Genomic DNA, 16319 nt, shown 5'->3' with positions numbered 1-16319 from the left:
CCAATTGAGCCAATCTGAGAGAGCGTAACTAACGACCATTTGGATCAGGCGTTACGTGCCCTCGCAGATGCCCTGGTGGGCTATCCGACCAACAGTGCGATAGTGCGGCAGTACTACACCTTGTCCTGACTAGTTATTGGATTATATGCTAACGTACTTTTGTTCTCCATAGCAACTATACATCAAGCTACTTCTTTTAGCTGATATGCAGACAGCTGATAAGGATGGCGATGTTACCATAAATTGCAGCCCCTTCGGCGACGGCATAAACGACGACGACCACGAAGACGATGACCACGGAGATGACGGCCTTGTCAGCGACAGTAGAAATGGAGAAGAGGAAGGCGGTGACGAGACCTCTATCTGCGACGGTAACACTGGTATCAACGATAACGACATTGATCGAATGGAGAAAAGAAAAAGCAGAGCTCAAATCGAACCTTTTCAAGTGCATCCGCGATGCCGTGAGAGATAGCCTGTTCTCTGATCCGTATATCCTGGATACAGCCAAGTCGCTTGCAACTGAGGAGGACCAAATGGTAAGTGAGGACCATAAAACCCGCCTGGTCTTTTATCTCAAGGCGAGCAATTTCGAAGATTGGAAGGCACAGCACCAGATCAGCACCAACTCTGGCTTTAGCCCACATGGGCAACCGTGCGTGTATACTGCACACATGAACGAGCGCAGTTCCCAAGACAAGAAAGAGAAGGCCAGCCAGGTCAAGGCTCGCTATGATTACCATCACAGGGGAGTGCCACATCGCTTACTCAAGGTGCAACGATCAGAAATTAGCGAGAATGTCTTGAGTACTCTCTTCAGGAGCCAAGAAAGTGGTGAACAGCATACTCGGTGCAAGAGTGACCATTGCTGCACTTACAGAGGATCTACTGTATCACTGAAAGATAGGATCATTTGCTACAAAAGATAAGACAATTCAGAAAAGAATCCGTGAAGAATCCATGGAATAATTGATTTTCAAAGTTGTAAGGTCTGTTTATTTCAGGTAATTGATCTCTTTCTGGCGCCTGAGGATGGCTTAATGATAGCTCTATTGAGGTTCTATAGATTTACCGACTAAGCTAAGCGTACGCCTTGATTCGTATCTGTAATACTCAAGCAGCTTTGTTGAAATCAATGAAGCGGCTCCTGTAAAAGCCTTTTTTTTTTTTTTTCCCCCGCCTGGCGACTTTCTAATAGAAAACTCGCATTTTTCACTATACATACATGACAGCGCCTTGACGCCTATCGGATTCCTCATTGAAAATCGCATGTAATCAGGAAGCTTTGTGGGTTTCGATAAAGGGTCTATTTCGCTTTTTCGTTATAAATGTTTGCAGAACAATAATGTTGAAAAATGGTGTCTACAATAGACTAGTTCTTAAGCGCGTCTTTTATCATCTTGCGCTTACTACGGATACAAAATTTCATCAGAAACCGTTGAGACCAGCTGGAGACATGTGTATTAATATTTTCTATCGATTGGAAAAGAACAGACTCAATTGGACTTGAGCTGGAGAACTTTTATTTACACCACTGTGCCATGCTGCCATAGAACATCGGTATTACCTTCGATTTTTATAAACCTTCTATCTGAATAGCATGTATGTTCATGTACATGTACATGACCTAGGCTCGTATTTTTGAGACTGCCTTAATCCTCGTTCCTGGCAAGGCATGAAGACCCCGAGCAGTTGACATTTCTTTTTCTTCTTCGCCCACACACACACACACACACAACACATACTCCATTACTCTCAATATGGCGTATCAGCATCATTTCCAACCACAGTCTCAGTCCCCTCTCCTTGATCATCAGTATAACCATACAGAAACCTTGCACTCATTCTCCAATGCATTTTTCAGTTACCTTGATATGCACTACGAGCCAAAAGGATCTCAGTTGCTCGAACCGGGAAAGATGAAGGCTCTGTTATCCCTCATGGTGCCCAAGGAGCATCTCCAACTTACCCTTCAACTCAGTGCACTATTCTTGAACGCGGATTTTTTGGCATTTCAAATCGAGACGGTTTTCACCACCCATGGTCCATCGGTTACGCGCGCAGGACTTCTTACTTTCCTTCGTTCCGAGATAATGGGAAATCCAGACACAGCCTTCAGCGAGTTCAATGCAGCTAATCAAGTGATGCGACTGGGACCTCCATTTGTTCGATCGCAGTTTCCTCAAGTAGCGGAACCAAGGGCCAAAGAACTGGCAGCATATGTCCAGGCCAGCATTTGGAGCGCTGTCAAGGATATGGGCTGGAGTCGAGTTGACGAACAAGAGGAGCAACTAAAAGCCATGAGAGTACGAATGGCCCTGGAGCAGCAGGGCCAACAGGCAGCGCTTGACCTTATCGACGGCCCGAGCGTATGTTATAGCTGTAGAAGGCGGCCGTGTACTTGCAGCGGGGTATTGGGACTCATCTAGATAACTCAGACTATTCTTATAAACCGACATGATTTATTGACAAGCACTCTTCTGAAGTTGTACAGGGAGGTTCTAGTGCTCTTTCACTAGACTACAAGAACATCTACTGTTGGCAGGCATGGCCTAGAGCCGCTGCTTTTACATGCATAAGTCAAGACACAATGGATGTTTTTATCATGTGGGCGTTGGTGATACGAGGACAAAAGATGGGCGTTGGTGATACGAGGACAAAAGATGGGCGTTGGTGATACGAGGACAAAAGATGGGCGTTGTTGACATGATGAGAAAGAGATAGGCGTTGTATACAGTAGGACAGGGTGTTGTTTATATGGCGCAAAAGATGGAAGATGGGTAAGCGAATAAAGATTGAAGAGAGGTCTTCCAGCACGGATTTCACTTGACATGGCGACTTTGGTGCACTATGGTGAAGCACAACATACGCTTCCTGCATTTCAAAAATGATTTGATCCCTGGTAAATTTTGCTGAGCTCCCCATATGTTTTCCCCATAAATGAATAAGAGTGATATAGCCGCAACGTCACTGGCCATACTGCATGGCATTGCCATGGCATGCATAACAGCACAATATGATAGAGTCCTCTCCAGAAAGTCGCAGACTAACATATTTCTGAGCCCTTTCAATTGAATTGAATACACCCCCATGTACACAAGACACCACGGTCGCGTCTAGTCGTCCTCTTGTCATCTATGGCTTTAATGGTCATCACCGTCACCGGCGCCGTTATCTCTTTCATAATTGAGAATATAGTCAGGGACGTGCATGCAGTATAGATGCGCCTGGCTGTCAGCTTTGTGCGTGAAAAAGGCAACATTATTTACTGAATTGAGCGAACCATTTCAAAAATATGTTGGCCCGCGACTTTCTGGCGAGGACTCTATGCTATCCTTCCCTCACTTCGTACATAGTCACTGGGAGCATTGCGAATCATCTCTAGACTGCTTGGCGATGTCTTCAGGGATGAGCAACATGCCAATCTTGAGTAATGTAAGGAAGCGAGCCGCTGAGGGAAGGACATGGAGTATGGCCAGTGACGTTGCGGCTATATCACTCTTATTCATTTATGGGGAAAACATATGGGGAGCTCAGCAAAATTTACCAGGGATCAAATCATTTTTGAAATGCAGGAAGCGTATGTTGTGCTTCACCATAGTGCACCAAAGTCGCCATGTCAAGTGAAATCCGTGCTGGAAGACCTCTCTTCAATCTTTATTCGCTTACCCATCTTCCATCTTTTGCGCCATATAAACAACACCCTGTCCTACTGTATACAACGCCTATCTCTTTCTCATCATGTCAACAACGCCCATCTTTTGTCCTCGTATCACCAACGCCCATCTTTTGTCCTCGTATCACCAACGCCCATCTTTTGTCCTCGTATCACCAACGCCCACATGATAAAAACATCCATTGTGTCTTGACTTATGCATGTAAAAGCAGCGGCTCTAGGCCATGCCTGCCAACAGTAGATGTTCTTGTAGTCTAGTGAAAGAGCACTAGAACCTCCCTGTACAACTTCAGAAGAGTGCTTGTCAATAAATCATGTCGGTTTATAAGAATAGTCTGAGTTATCTAGATGAGTCCCAATACCCCGCTGCAAGTACACGGCCGCCTTCTACAGCTATAACATACGCTCGGGCCGTCGATAAGGTCAAGCGCTGCCTGTTGGCCCTGCTGCTCCAGGGCCATTCGTACTCTCATGGCTTTTAGTTGCTCCTCTTGTTCGTCAACTCGACTCCAGCCCATATCCTTGACAGCGCTCCAAATGCTGGCCTGGACATATGCTGCCAGTTCTTTGGCCCTTGGTTCCGCTACTTGAGGAAACTGCGATCGAACAAATGGAGGTCCCAGTCGCATCACTTGATTAGCTGCATTGAACTCGCTGAAGGCTGTGTCTGGATTTCCCATTATCTCGGAACGAAGGAAAGTAAGAAGTCCTGCGCGCGTAACCGATGGACCATGGGTGGTGAAAACCGTCTCGATTTGAAATGCCAAAAAATCCGCGTTCAAGAATAGTGCACTGAGTTGAAGGGTAAGTTGGAGATGCTCCTTGGGCACCATGAGGGATAACAGAGCCTTCATCTTTCCCGGTTCGAGCAACTGAGATCCTTTTGGCTCGTAGTGCATATCAAGGTAACTGAAAAATGCATTGGAGAATGAGTGCAAGGTTTCTGTATGGTTATACTGATGATCAAGGAGAGGGGACTGAGACTGTGGTTGGAAATGATGCTGATACGCCATATTGAGAGTAATGGAGTATGTGTTGTGTGTGTGTGTGTGTGTGGGCGAAGAAGAAAAAGAAATGTCAACTGCTCGGGGTCTTCATGCCTTGCCAGGAACGAGGATTAAGGCAGTCTCAAAAATACGAGCCTAGGTCATGTACATGTACATGAACATACATGCTATTCAGATAGAAGGTTTATAAAAATCGAAGGTAATACCGATGTTCTATGGCAGCATGGCACAGTGGTGTAAATAAAAGTTCTCCAGCTCAAGTCCAATTGAGTCTGTTCTTTTCCAATCGATAGAAAATATTAATACACATGTCTCCAGCTGGTCTCAACGGTTTCTGATGAAATTTTGTATCCGTAGTAAGCGCAAGATGATAAAAGACGCGCTTAAGAACTAGTCTATTGTAGACACCATTTTTCAACATTATTGTTCTGCAAACATTTATAACGAAAAAGCGAAATAGACCCTTTATCGAAACCCACAAAGCTTCCTGATTACATGCGATTTTCAATGAGGAATCCGATAGGCGTCAAGGCGCTGTCATGTATGTATAGTGGAAAATGCGAGTTTTCTATTAGAAAGTCGCCAGGCGGGGGAAAAAAAAAAAAAAAGGCTTTTACAGGAGCCGCTTCATTGATTTCAACAAAGCTGCTTGAGTATTACAGATACGAATCAAGGCGTACGCTTAGCTTAGTCGGTAAATCTATAGAACCTCAATAGAGCTATCATTAAGCCATCCTCAGGCGCCAGAAAGAGATCAATTACCTGAAATAAACAGACCTTACAACTTTGAAAATCAATTATTCCATGGATTCTTCACGGATTCTTTTCTGAATTGTCTTATCTTTTGTAGCAAATGATCCTATCTTTCAGTGATACAGTAGATCCTCTGTAAGTGCAGCAATGGTCACTCTTGCACCGAGTATGCTGTTCACCACTTTCTTGGCTCCTGAAGAGAGTACTCAAGACATCCTCGCTAATTTCTGATCGTTGCACCTTGAGTAAGCGATGTGGCACTCCCCTGTGATGGTAATCATAGCGAGCCTTGACCTGGCTGGCCTTCTCTTTCTTGTCTTGGGAACTGCGCTCGTTCATGTGTGCAGTATACACGCACGGTTGCCCATGTGGGCTAAAGCCAGAGTTGGTGCTGATCTGGTGCTGTGCCTTCCAATCTTCGAAATTGCTCGCCTTGAGATAAAAGACCAGGCGGGTTTTATGGTCCTCACTTACCATTTGGTCCTCCTCAGTTCCAAGCGACTTGGCTGTATCCAGGATATACGGATCAGAGAACAGGCTATCTCTCACGGCATCGCGGATGCACTTGAAAAGGTTCGATTTGAGCTCTGCTTTTTCTTTTCTCCATTCGATCAATGTCGTTATCGTTGATACCAGTGTTACCGTCGCAGATAGAGGTCTCGTCACCGCCTTCCTCTTCTCCATTTCTACTGTCGCTGACAAGGCCGTCATCTCCGTGGTCATCGTCTTCGTGGTCGTCGTCGTTTATGCCGTCGCCGAAGGGGCTGCAATTTATGGTAACATCGCCATCCTTATCAGCTGTCTGCATATCAGCTAAAAGAAGTAGCTTGATGTATAGTTGCTATGGAGAACAAAAGTACGTTAGCATATAATCCAATAACTAGTCAGGACAAGGTGTAGTACTGCCGCACTATCGCACTGTTGGTCGGATAGCCCACCAGGGCATCTGCGAGGGCACGTAACGCCTGATCCAAATGGTCGTTAGTTACGCTCTCTCAGATTGGCTCAATTGGTTAATATCCGACTCTCCGAGGTCCGGCGCGTCCATGGTGCTGGGTGTGCAAGTGCGTAATTGTTGTGGTAGTGTTCGCTATGAGTGATATATGTGTGTATGTTCTGGCTGTGTGGGCCTGGCCGTTATGACGTCATAGAAAAATTCTGACAGATTTTCTGGGCAGCATAAGGATACTCCTCCAGCAAGCCACGACTTCAGTTTGTTTTCATTTACTTTTTCTTTTTTTTTTTTTCTTATGCCTTAAATGTTATAGACCTTCCCATCACCCCCCTCCTTCACACTTCTTCCAACCCACTCATTCTCTCATAACACACATATAATGGCCACTGTCTTTAAACAACAAAAGAGCAAGAGGGACAAGGCCCAGGGTGTGGTCGCCAAGGACTCAGAAGAGACGCCCGTCTTCAAGAACAAGCAGCGAGTGCTCTTGCTGTCTTCCCGTGGAATCACTTCTCGGTAAGCGCCCCTCGAGCCATAGCCCGGCAGCAAAAAAAAAAAAAAAAAAAAAAAGGGTAGTTAGAAGCGAAGAAAAGAGTCTTCACGATTTCATATGATGATACTATAGTTAGGGACATCAGAACCAACGATGTTGATTTAACTGGGAAAAGATAGTTATTTCTGATCATGATATCAAAAAAAAGACCTCTTCTGGAATCAGTCGAGCGATTTCAACAGTGTCTCCTTGCACAACATACTAATGCAATGACTTTGACTACTCGACGAAAAAAATAGCCATCGCCACTTGCTGACTGATCTCGGCAACCTGTTGCCCCATACCAAGAAAGATGCCAAGCTGGACTCGAAATCAAAACTTTATATCATCAACGAGCTCGCCGATCTCAATAACTGCAACAACTGCGTCTTTTTCGAGGTCAGAAAGAGACAGGATCTGTACATGTGGCTTTCAAAGACCCCTAATGGCCCCAGCATGAAGTTCCACATTCAAAACAGTAATGCCCTTGCTCGACGATATGACATGATGTCAATATATTTATTTGGTGGCCCGTCTAGAATTGTTCTAACACACATTTCTTTGCAATTTGTTATTTGTAGTCCACACAATGGAGGAGCTCAAGATGACTGGAAACTGCTTAAAAGGATCTCGCCACATTCTCTCTTTCGATAAAAACTTTGAGAGTTCACCGCACTGGATGTTGATGAAGGAGCTGTTCACACAAGTTTTTGGCGTCCCCAAGACAGCACGCCGGATCAAGCCCTTTATCGATCATGTCATTTCCTTCTCCATTGTCGATAACCGCGTCTGGTTCCGCAACTATCAAATCACAGAAAAGCCTTTGGAGCACCGCTCTGCAACGGATACCACCGACTTGACACTTGTCGAGATCGGACCCCGCTTTGTCATGAACCCTATCCGCACCTTTGATGGATCTTTCGGAGGACAGACCGCCTTTGAGAATCCAGAATTCGTGAGCCCTAATGTCGCAAGATCCAACATCAGGAATGCAAAAGCTGGTCGCTACAAGAGCCGCATGGAGGCATTGGCCAAGAGAGACCAGAAACTCAAGGAGTCAGAGTTGCCAGAGGATCCCTTGTCCGAGAAGAATGTCTTTGCATAAAATATTTCGCTATCCTCTGCTTTCTCTACGTAATTATCTATGTTTCTGTGCATATACATCTCGAAAGAATGAAGGCCGACCGTCCTCGGATAAATAAACCCATAAACCTTTGCATGTAAACCATCGGATCAAACTTCTCTTTATTTTTTTCGCTCCTGGAGGCGGATTAAACGCGCATCAGCTTGCTGATTCGGATCGTGCCGTCTGCTGATCCTGTGAGGCATGCTCCTACTACTGCAGACCAATCCACACATGTCAATGGGTGAGAATGACCTAGTAGGGGCTGCACCTGCTGTCCCGAATTGGTCTAAAAAGGAAAAGGGCAGGAGATAAATGGCAATGGATATATGGTTAGCTCTTCGTACTTTCACAGAAAACGCTATTTGAGATTTGCGAGGGTAACTTTTAGATCCGTAATACCCACCTGGACAATAACACCAGCATTCCCACATCCCATAATCAAGTGATCTGTATCGCCACTCCAACCCAAAAGCTGCCCTTGTCCAACATTCATTGCTGTTAGCGCACTTGTGTCCTTTGAATTGGCGGCTCCCCTGGCACTACTCTGCTGACTACTTTGGTGAGTCGCCGACGCCCCGCCTGCACTACCCGAAGCACTCTCATCCTTGCCATTTGACGAATCCACGCCGCTCGTAGTATTATTCCCAACAGTCCCTCCATTGTTCTCAAGCTGTATCCGTGGGATGTGCGACGAGTTGGCAGATCCACCGCTCGATGTTGTACGGATAAATGTCTTGGATCGGATACTGGTACCGCCGACGGATCGGGTGCTGTTTGAGGAAGACGTAACCATCATCATGGATGAAGACAATGTTGAAGACGTGAATCCTTGCAATGGATATGAATCGATTCTGTGGTCGGATTTGTGAACAGAGTCCTGAGAAAGCTGTCCCTGTGCGTCGACACTATAGATCGAGGTCTCATCGAAACTGAATGTACAGGACAGGATGGGTTGACTAGAGGCACTCCATTCCATGATCTGCGACAGGGACCGGATATCGTAGATCCGGATCATCCCTGCGACGTCCCCTGTGACGACAAGCTGTCCATTGTGGTTGAATCCCACTGCGTTGATCACATCTCCAGGTCCACGATCCAACAAGACAGTGTGCTCCGTGGTCATGGACTTCATATTGAACGATAGCAGCGCTCCTGAAGAATCATCGCTTGATGCAACAGCACAAACAAGAAGGGGTTCTACAGGCGAATAAGCGAGATGTCTCACTCTGGTTGACCAAAGCAATGAGAGGGGGAAGGGGGGGGGGGGGGGGGGTTGATTTAGTATCAAAAAAAGACGATATCCTCCTTTTATAACCCTAAAGCTGCATCACGAACCTTGGAAACTGGGCATCGGTCTTGATCTCGTGCACAATCGACCTGGACTCCAAGCTGAAGCAGCGGACCAAATTCACATCAGTTCCTAGGAAGATCTATAGCCCATGAATGAAATGCACGTCCGTGAGAAATTGGTCCGCTCTATCGATTTCTCATATTTCACGGTATGGGCCCAGTGTATCGGGGGACGGACATACATATCGATCGCGTGTTTCCCACGCTAGAGACAGAATATTGCTGGTACTCGCGATCTTTGCAGGTGGCATAGCGCTGGACCCATTATAAGACCAGATCCTGACAATGTTTTCGGCATCGCAACTTGAGATTAGGCTCCCTTCACACGAGAACTTTGCGTGAGTGATTCCTGATTGATGCTCCAGAAAAATTTCTTGAGAGACAATAATGAATGGCTCCTCAACCTTGGCAAGATCTTCCTCTGATAAAGACGTTGCACTGCTTTCTGATCCCACCTCATATTTTGCTCGAGAAGCTGCGTCCGAAGCTGCACGTAGTCGTCTCGCATTCGAGATAGCAAGGCGGCCTGTTCAAGAAACAATAGCTTGAGCCATTAATACATTGTACCAAGGACCCTATCCTTTAATGATGGCATAACGTGCAAACCTTGGCGACGTACTTGTTTGCGAGAGGTGGGACGATTGAGATCCAGACCGCTTGGGAATGGCATCGCTTTTGCTATCCACGTCCGTATTGACAACCACTTGCTGCTCAACCATCGATGCCGCTCGCCTCCTCCTTGCTCCCGTCACTTTTTTCAGCGCAACCTATTGATTTGTCTTCTGTTAGTACCTTTGTAATGCATTGTCCATTTTTTGGATAAATGATACACTTCAAAGCACCTAGCAATCCCGTTACCTGATCCCGCAAAGATGAAATCTCGGCATCACTGGATTGGATTTCGCGGCGCAAGTTCTCAATCATACTCTGCAGCGTCTCAACCTCACACTGAAGCGCCTTTCGATGAAGTCTATCGATGTTAAAGCAGAGCAAACTCGGCAATGCTATAACCCATTTGCAGGGAGTTGTCGGGCAACCAAAATAAAAGACATTAGTATTAGTGCACTAAGCTCGTTTGGTAGAAGCAAACTGGTTAGCGGTATGAGAACCTACGCATGTTCTGGAACACAGTGCTTAAGAAGTTGTGTAACGACACTGTAAAAGTATCCAGCCATGCCTTCGAAAAGAACACGTCAAACTCTGGATCCGCCTCGGGTTTCTTCGAAAATGGCAGAGCTACGCGAATAAAACGATCAAAATGTGTGGTGAGAACAATGTTGCACATTAATCCTCTGATAGCTGTTCACTTTTCAACCCATGCGAACTGATACAAGGGTCCAGTTGGTTATTTGAAATAATGCCAACATACCGAACCACCGCACCCATTCAGGGTTCCCCTGAAGTTCTGCTCCATGAGTATCGAAAAATTCGACGATCTTCTCCTTCTTCTTGTGCTGTATCGCTAATAAACATAATCGGATGAGAACCAAGGTCATTAGCAAGAGGAATGTACATGCAGTCGAATGAAATGTAGAAATTGATACCATCTCAATGTTGCGTACCGTATATAAGGTAGTATCGCAATAAACAGAGCTCAAATTTCTTGACGCTCCCTGCAAAGCGATGGTCCAGACGTGAGAAATATCGAATATCGAGGTACCGCCAATGCTCTAGAAGCGCGCTGAGGTCCATGGCCGCAATGGCTGCAAATAGCTCCTCGATAATTTTCTCCGCCTAGATGTTACCATTGATAACAGTTAGTGAAACAGAAAATCGAATGTTCTGCATGGCTGCAGCCAATACGGCAGCCTAGTGCTATCATGCAACAGGAGCGTGCCAGATTAGACATTTTTTACGTCGATAATACATGCCTGGAATCCTTTATCCTTGTCCGTCTTGCTGTCAGCCTCGAATGCTTTGTAGGTACTTGTAAACCCTCGAAACTGGTTTATTGAAACATGATTAAGAAGAGCACAGAATTCTTTGTTCTAGTCTTTGAAAGTCCATCCCCCATCCTAGTTTCCAAAACGCGTCCAAGTCTGGTCGCTCTATCGATAATAAAGCCGTTAAGGCATCGCTTTACCAAGAGATACTCCTTGACCAGCTCGTCAATATGCTGTATGGAGTTCATTATGCGGGTCCTGTTCCTGGGTGCAGTTGAGATGTGAAGGGAAGAAAAGGATGTGGATGTGGAGAAGGAATGCACGTTCATTCGTGCAAAGGCATGTCTGCAGTGAGCAAGTCATGAGAAGAAAAAAAAGCCACGATCGTCCGTGCGAGGGATATTCCTGACATGAGGCATCGAGAACCAGTTCCCAACTGCGCGCCAATTTATCCACATGGCCATTCGGCTACATAAATATCCATCTAGCGCAACAGGCTGTCTTTGCGTCCACTGATCAGGCCCAATTGCTTGAACAACGGTGCGTCCTTAGCTTTAGTGGGCGATAATGATACGCGTGAGCGGGTGCCTGTGTCTTTGAAGTTTAAGATGCAAGGTAATAAAGAGCCTTTTTATTTTTATTTTATTTTTCTGCGCGTGTGTAGGTGTGGGGTGCGGACGTGGGTGTGAGGACTACACACTAATACACAACCTCGTAATAGGTTGGATCAGGTCGGAGTGGAAATGTTGGAGCTGGAATCTGTCCAGAGTGCAGGATGTGCTGATAATATGTGCGTCTACTGTCCCTCGCCGTCATAGAATACCCGAAGGTAGTTTTCCGCCTCATCGTATTCCTTCCGCATCTGAATCAACAATGCTCTAATAAGACTCTCGGCCTCGTCATTTGTGATCGTCTTTATGCCAGCAGCGTCCTTGTGGTTGCCATAATGCTGCAGTTTTTCACAAGACTCCTTGACCTTTGACAGACCGAGTGCTGCAGATGATCCTTTCAAAAAGTGACCGAGCCTCGAAAGATCTGCGAAATCCAACTTTTGCCTATTGGTTGAAAAAAGCGAATGACGAATAGTCCAGTCGGTAAGTCGGCAAGTCGGTCATGATCAAGTACGTTCCCGCGCAGACATATGACATGTCAATGATCAATGCCATCAACTGAATAGTATATGACCATCCAGCTTCCAAAATGAATAAAGTCTGCTAGCACCAAAGCTGTATGGAAAGAAAAAACGAAAGCAATGACAGGCAACGCAGTACATGAAACAATGTCTCTATGACTCCAGTGCTTTTGTTACTGTCGGCGCCGTCATGAAAAAGAAAGACAGAAGGAACGCAAACGTGCACCAGACAACGGATTGATGGAAACGAGCAACTTACATAGCCTCATCCATGTCCTCGAATGTCTTTTCAGCCTGCTCAAAGTAGTTCCAGACCAGCGATCTGGAGAACTCATGGTCCTCCTCGTCGTCCATCTCGAGAAGCTGGTCAAAGGTGGTGTGGTCAATAATGTCATTCTCCTCAAACTCGTCCGCCTCTGTCTCCGTCTCGGTTTCGTTTCCCCTCTCTGTTCCCTCTGCCTGGTCGGCACCCGCGGTGCTGTTGCTAGTCCGTTCGTTCTCTGCACCGGCCTAGAGATTAGACAGGACAGTAGAGTTCAATTACAGAAAGGGAAGCCATATTAGTCATCTTTAGTCTGGATAGGTAAGGCGGATGGTGCTCAGAGGGCTCAAGGGCGCCCCGTCTGGACTGGCTGGTTTGTATCACGCTATCAATGTACTTTTTTTGCTAGCCACTAAAACAACAGAAAATAAAGCCAGCAAGACCTTCAAACGTCATAACCTCCGTCTTTAAGGAACCCCACAACCAAAACGATATCCAAGTAGTATCAAGCTAAGGACGGAAAGATCGCCCGATATCTTCCCCTATAAAACGTTCAGTCAATTAACCCCGCTCCGATGCATTAACAAGGGCCCAATGGAAGACAAGGGGATGGGGAATCTGCTGCAGCAAGTGGAAAAAGGGAGGGTAATCGGGTGCATTTGACAAGAGATAGACACATGTCAAGCGTCAAGCACTGTTTATATTCATGGATTCATGGACGTTCAATGAAGAGCGTACAATGCTGAGGACAATGCTCATAAACAAACGTATACGCGATCAGGCTCAGGCACAATCTTCGTGCTTTAGACTATTTGTAGAAAATACTATCCTGATCTCGCGTGGGGGAATGGAAAAGACGCAAGAGAGAGGAAGGAATGTTTTTTTGTTGGCTCACATGCCAGTTGCTCAGATTGGAGCCATGGGCATGGACGACTACAAAGACTACGTAAAGAGAACAAGAATGATAGCCAACAGTGGATATGCCATTGCTTGCCTCGACTACCCATGGTCAGAAAAGGAAAGGAGGGATGGAGATCTGACCTGTTAAGCCGATAGCATGCTAAAAACAAGGTACATCCAAATGCTACTAGGACAGGTAGAGAGGGAAAAAAATTGTCCTGCCCCTGCACAAGAAGCACAAGAAGCACAAGAAGCACAAGAAGCCAATGGTATGTGACATTTCCTCCAGGCACCGCATTATCCCAGACTAAGATAAATGAAAAGAGCATCAGATGAGGGGCGCGTTGAAAGAGAGTATCCTTTACCGATGCAGTTCGCGCCTGTGCTGGGCTGGTTGGTGACATTGTGTATGGGAGGGAGGGAGGGAGGGCTGATTAGGTGGAAAGGATGAGAGAGTGCTGCGGAAGGGAAGGGAATGGTGGCGCTTGCGGGGAGGATCAGCTAGACTATAGATGAAGAAGCACAGGTGAGGAGATGGTGAGGAGAGGAAGGAGGGCGATGGGGGAGAGAAGAAGGGAAGGGAGGAAAGAGATGAGGTTTTGAATCTGGAAAAAGGGTATGAAAAAAAAAGATGCAAGTACACAGAACGAAGCTTGAGCGAGTGCTCTCACTCTCGCTCTCTCTCTCACTCTCTCACCCTCCCAATGTACGTACGTTTGCCTCTTGACCTCTCTACCTCTCGGCCGTTCCCCACCCTCCTGGCCCAATGCTCTCTGCTCTCTGCACCGTTCTTCGTCCCCATCCACTCACTCGTCCCCTTTCCTAATATGCAAACATGTCTCCGCGCCTAGGCAGACCAACTACTATCAGCACATCTGCGTATACCGCGCCGAATGGTCTCTCTGTCCTTCCCGTCGCCTAGATGTATAAACAGCATTCTCTTCTTCTTTTTGTTTCGCAGCAACACCTAATGCTTCCCTATGCTCCATACACTCAGACAATCTGTTCCATTCCCTTTCCACCTTCCTCCCTCTCGCATTCTGTCTCTACCCCTGCCTCCTCTATACATTCCCTACGAACGAAAAAACATTGAGACGATCACGAAGAGATCCTTCTTACCAGCATCTCGGCACAAATCGTCAGCACCCCTGCACAGACGTCCCCTCCCCTAAGCTCCGATTTCCAGAAATTGTTCTACACCCACCTCCTTCGTTCTCTTTTCTCCGTATATACAGCACTAGAGCGAGAGAACAACGTAAAAAAAAAAAATGCAAAGATCGCCCCCTCCACAGACTACTACAGCTCACTGGCACCAATAGATTGTCGACCTGTATGAACTATCACAAAACGATAGCACAACCGCATACGTAAAAAAAATACGCGTTTTGGTACGATAGAACAAACTTCTGCATCGCATAGTAGAATCCTTCGTCAGAAAGTCCCGACACATTATATTTTTAAGAATAACGTGTCAATTCAATAAATAGAATTGCGCTTTAACGTACACATGGGGCAAGCCGCCCGCGACCAAGTAACAACTTTCACATCTCCTTCCACCGCTTATCAACTACACCCAACTACATCTGCCTTTGACTTCCATCGAGCGCGTTAACGCGTCAATTGTTACTGGCCCCATAAAAGGTAGGGGTATTCATTCAGTTAAATAGCTTTTTGTATTTGACGAGGACTCTATCCCTTGGCTCCAACAACCTAAATTTTTTGGAGGCGACCCGATGAGTGTTCCTGATACATGATCCATGAACGACCCGATATTTGCAATGTTACAGGCGCCAACAGCATAGATAAGCATCGGAGAAACAGGTAAAAACGCTTTCTTGACTTTTGAAGTGTATATGTCTATATTCCTTGTGCAACAAAGTCAACCTGGTAGGCGGTATTTGGATTTAATATTACCTTTAGAACAAAAAAACCCGAGCAGCGTATTTCTCGTTGGTTCCCGAATGGGAAATCCTCCTGGATCAACTAACTTCAACCGGCGTGCCGTGCACGAACCCAAACCACATGGCTTGCCTTGGCACTCTCCCCTGACCGTCGCTTCTTCTTTTGTTGGAGTCTTTGACGTACCATCATTGTTTGAGCCCTGTCTCTGGCAGTGGTCTCTCGAGCTCAGAAATGGCGGGCAGTTCCATGGGACAATCCCATCTCCGAGTCTTTCTTGTTAAGGTAACGAAATTTGTCTCGATCAAAATATTGATTGTCGTCTGGATGCTGGTGCTTGTGCTCCGACGCTCCAGTTGTACAATCGCTCGACGGTGAGACAATACAGGCTGGTACCGCCTGTGATATTCTAAGGATCAATACCACAAAACAGAGCTGAGATGACCTCGCCAGGATCAACGCCAATCACGGAGTTCCGGTCTGGAAGGCGCTTGCCGATATCCTGTACGTTGGTCATTGCCATGCTTGACGCCCACGCAGATCTGGTGTCGAAAGCGCTGGCATCTGCTCGCGTGCTGTCCGTTTAAAGGTAGACGGAGAGAGAGCGTGCCGCGAACGAACAGATGCTGTGGGGGGGGGGGGGGGGACTCGGGCGGCGCTGATAAAGGCGATGAAGAGGACGCAAATTCACAGCGACTTCTCAAGGACTCAAATCTCTTATCGACGTATATAATCTTCCATTAGTTTGAGCCCGTATGTTTCAGTCGCGGGTCTCTCCATGGTATTTGTATGAAGTCTGGTGCCTGCTGCTCTCTGCATAAATTGTGTCACGACCTCCGACAGA

The 16319-nt window shown here is 46.4% G+C and overlaps 7 protein-coding genes across 7 annotated transcripts; 3 read left to right on the top strand and 4 right to left on the bottom strand.

The window, feature by feature from the left end:
- BC939DRAFT_467299 (uncharacterized protein) lies at positions 1-1177 on the top strand. Its single transcript, XM_051557766.1, has 2 exons — positions 1-989; positions 1067-1177. The coding sequence occupies exon 1, from the start codon at positions 291-293 to the stop codon at positions 927-929; it is 639 nt and encodes a 212-aa protein (XP_051407077.1). The 5' UTR covers positions 1-290; the 3' UTR covers positions 930-989; positions 1067-1177.
- A 522-nt stretch (positions 1178-1699) lies between these two features.
- On the top strand, positions 1700-2705 carry BC939DRAFT_467297 (uncharacterized protein). The gene has a single exon (XM_051557765.1). The coding sequence runs from the start codon at positions 1761-1763 to the stop codon at positions 2427-2429; it is 669 nt and encodes a 222-aa protein (XP_051407076.1). The 5' UTR covers positions 1700-1760; the 3' UTR covers positions 2430-2705.
- Positions 2706-3744: 1039 nt separating this feature from the next.
- On the bottom strand, positions 3745-4750 carry BC939DRAFT_467296 (uncharacterized protein). The gene has a single exon (XM_051557764.1). The coding sequence runs from the start codon at positions 4687-4689 to the stop codon at positions 4021-4023; it is 669 nt and encodes a 222-aa protein (XP_051407075.1). The 5' UTR covers positions 4690-4750; the 3' UTR covers positions 3745-4020.
- Positions 4751-5272: 522 nt separating this feature from the next.
- BC939DRAFT_467294 (uncharacterized protein) lies at positions 5273-6597 on the bottom strand. The gene is made up of 2 exons (XM_051557763.1): positions 5461-6597; positions 5273-5383 (listed from the first exon to the last, which is right to left on the bottom strand). The coding sequence occupies exon 1, from the start codon at positions 6157-6159 to the stop codon at positions 5521-5523; it is 639 nt and encodes a 212-aa protein (XP_051407074.1). The 5' UTR covers positions 6160-6597; the 3' UTR covers positions 5273-5383; positions 5461-5520.
- A 173-nt stretch (positions 6598-6770) lies between these two features.
- On the top strand, positions 6771-8028 carry BC939DRAFT_403164 (Brix domain-containing protein; the record flags this gene model as incomplete). The annotated part of the gene is made up of 3 exons (XM_051552721.1): positions 6771-6907; positions 7184-7401; positions 7505-8028. 3 exons carry the CDS (start codon positions 6771-6773, stop codon positions 8026-8028), a joined length of 879 nt encoding a protein of 292 aa, XP_051407073.1.
- Positions 8029-8194: 166 nt separating this feature from the next.
- Positions 8195-11530, bottom strand: BC939DRAFT_507805 (WD40-repeat-containing domain protein; the record flags this gene model as incomplete). The annotated part of the gene is made up of 11 exons (XM_051560924.1): positions 8195-8335; positions 8453-9215; positions 9385-9479; positions 9582-9925; positions 10019-10166; positions 10258-10403; positions 10513-10635; positions 10769-10861; positions 10962-11133; positions 11256-11342; positions 11483-11530. The coding sequence occupies 11 exons, from the start codon at positions 11528-11530 to the stop codon at positions 8195-8197; spliced, it is 2160 nt and encodes a 719-aa protein (XP_051407072.1).
- A 360-nt stretch (positions 11531-11890) lies between these two features.
- Positions 11891-14181, bottom strand: BC939DRAFT_467289 (signal transduction histidine kinase). Its single transcript, XM_051557762.1, has 3 exons — positions 13942-14181; positions 12674-12924; positions 11891-12337 (listed from the first exon to the last, which is right to left on the bottom strand). Exons 1-3 carry the CDS (start codon positions 13978-13980, stop codon positions 12079-12081), a joined length of 549 nt encoding a protein of 182 aa, XP_051407071.1. The 5' UTR covers positions 13981-14181; the 3' UTR covers positions 11891-12078.
- Between the last annotated feature and the right edge of the window lie 2138 nt (positions 14182-16319).

This window comes from Gamsiella multidivaricata, assembly GCF_025024155.1.
Source record: "Gamsiella multidivaricata strain RSA 2152 chromosome Unknown BC939scaffold_106, whole genome shotgun sequence".
NCBI lineage: Eukaryota > Fungi > Mortierellomycota > Mortierellomycetes > Mortierellales > Mortierellaceae > Gamsiella > Gamsiella multidivaricata.
Note: the sequence above shows the minus strand (reverse complement) of the source record. Positions and strands in the feature narration are given on the sequence as shown.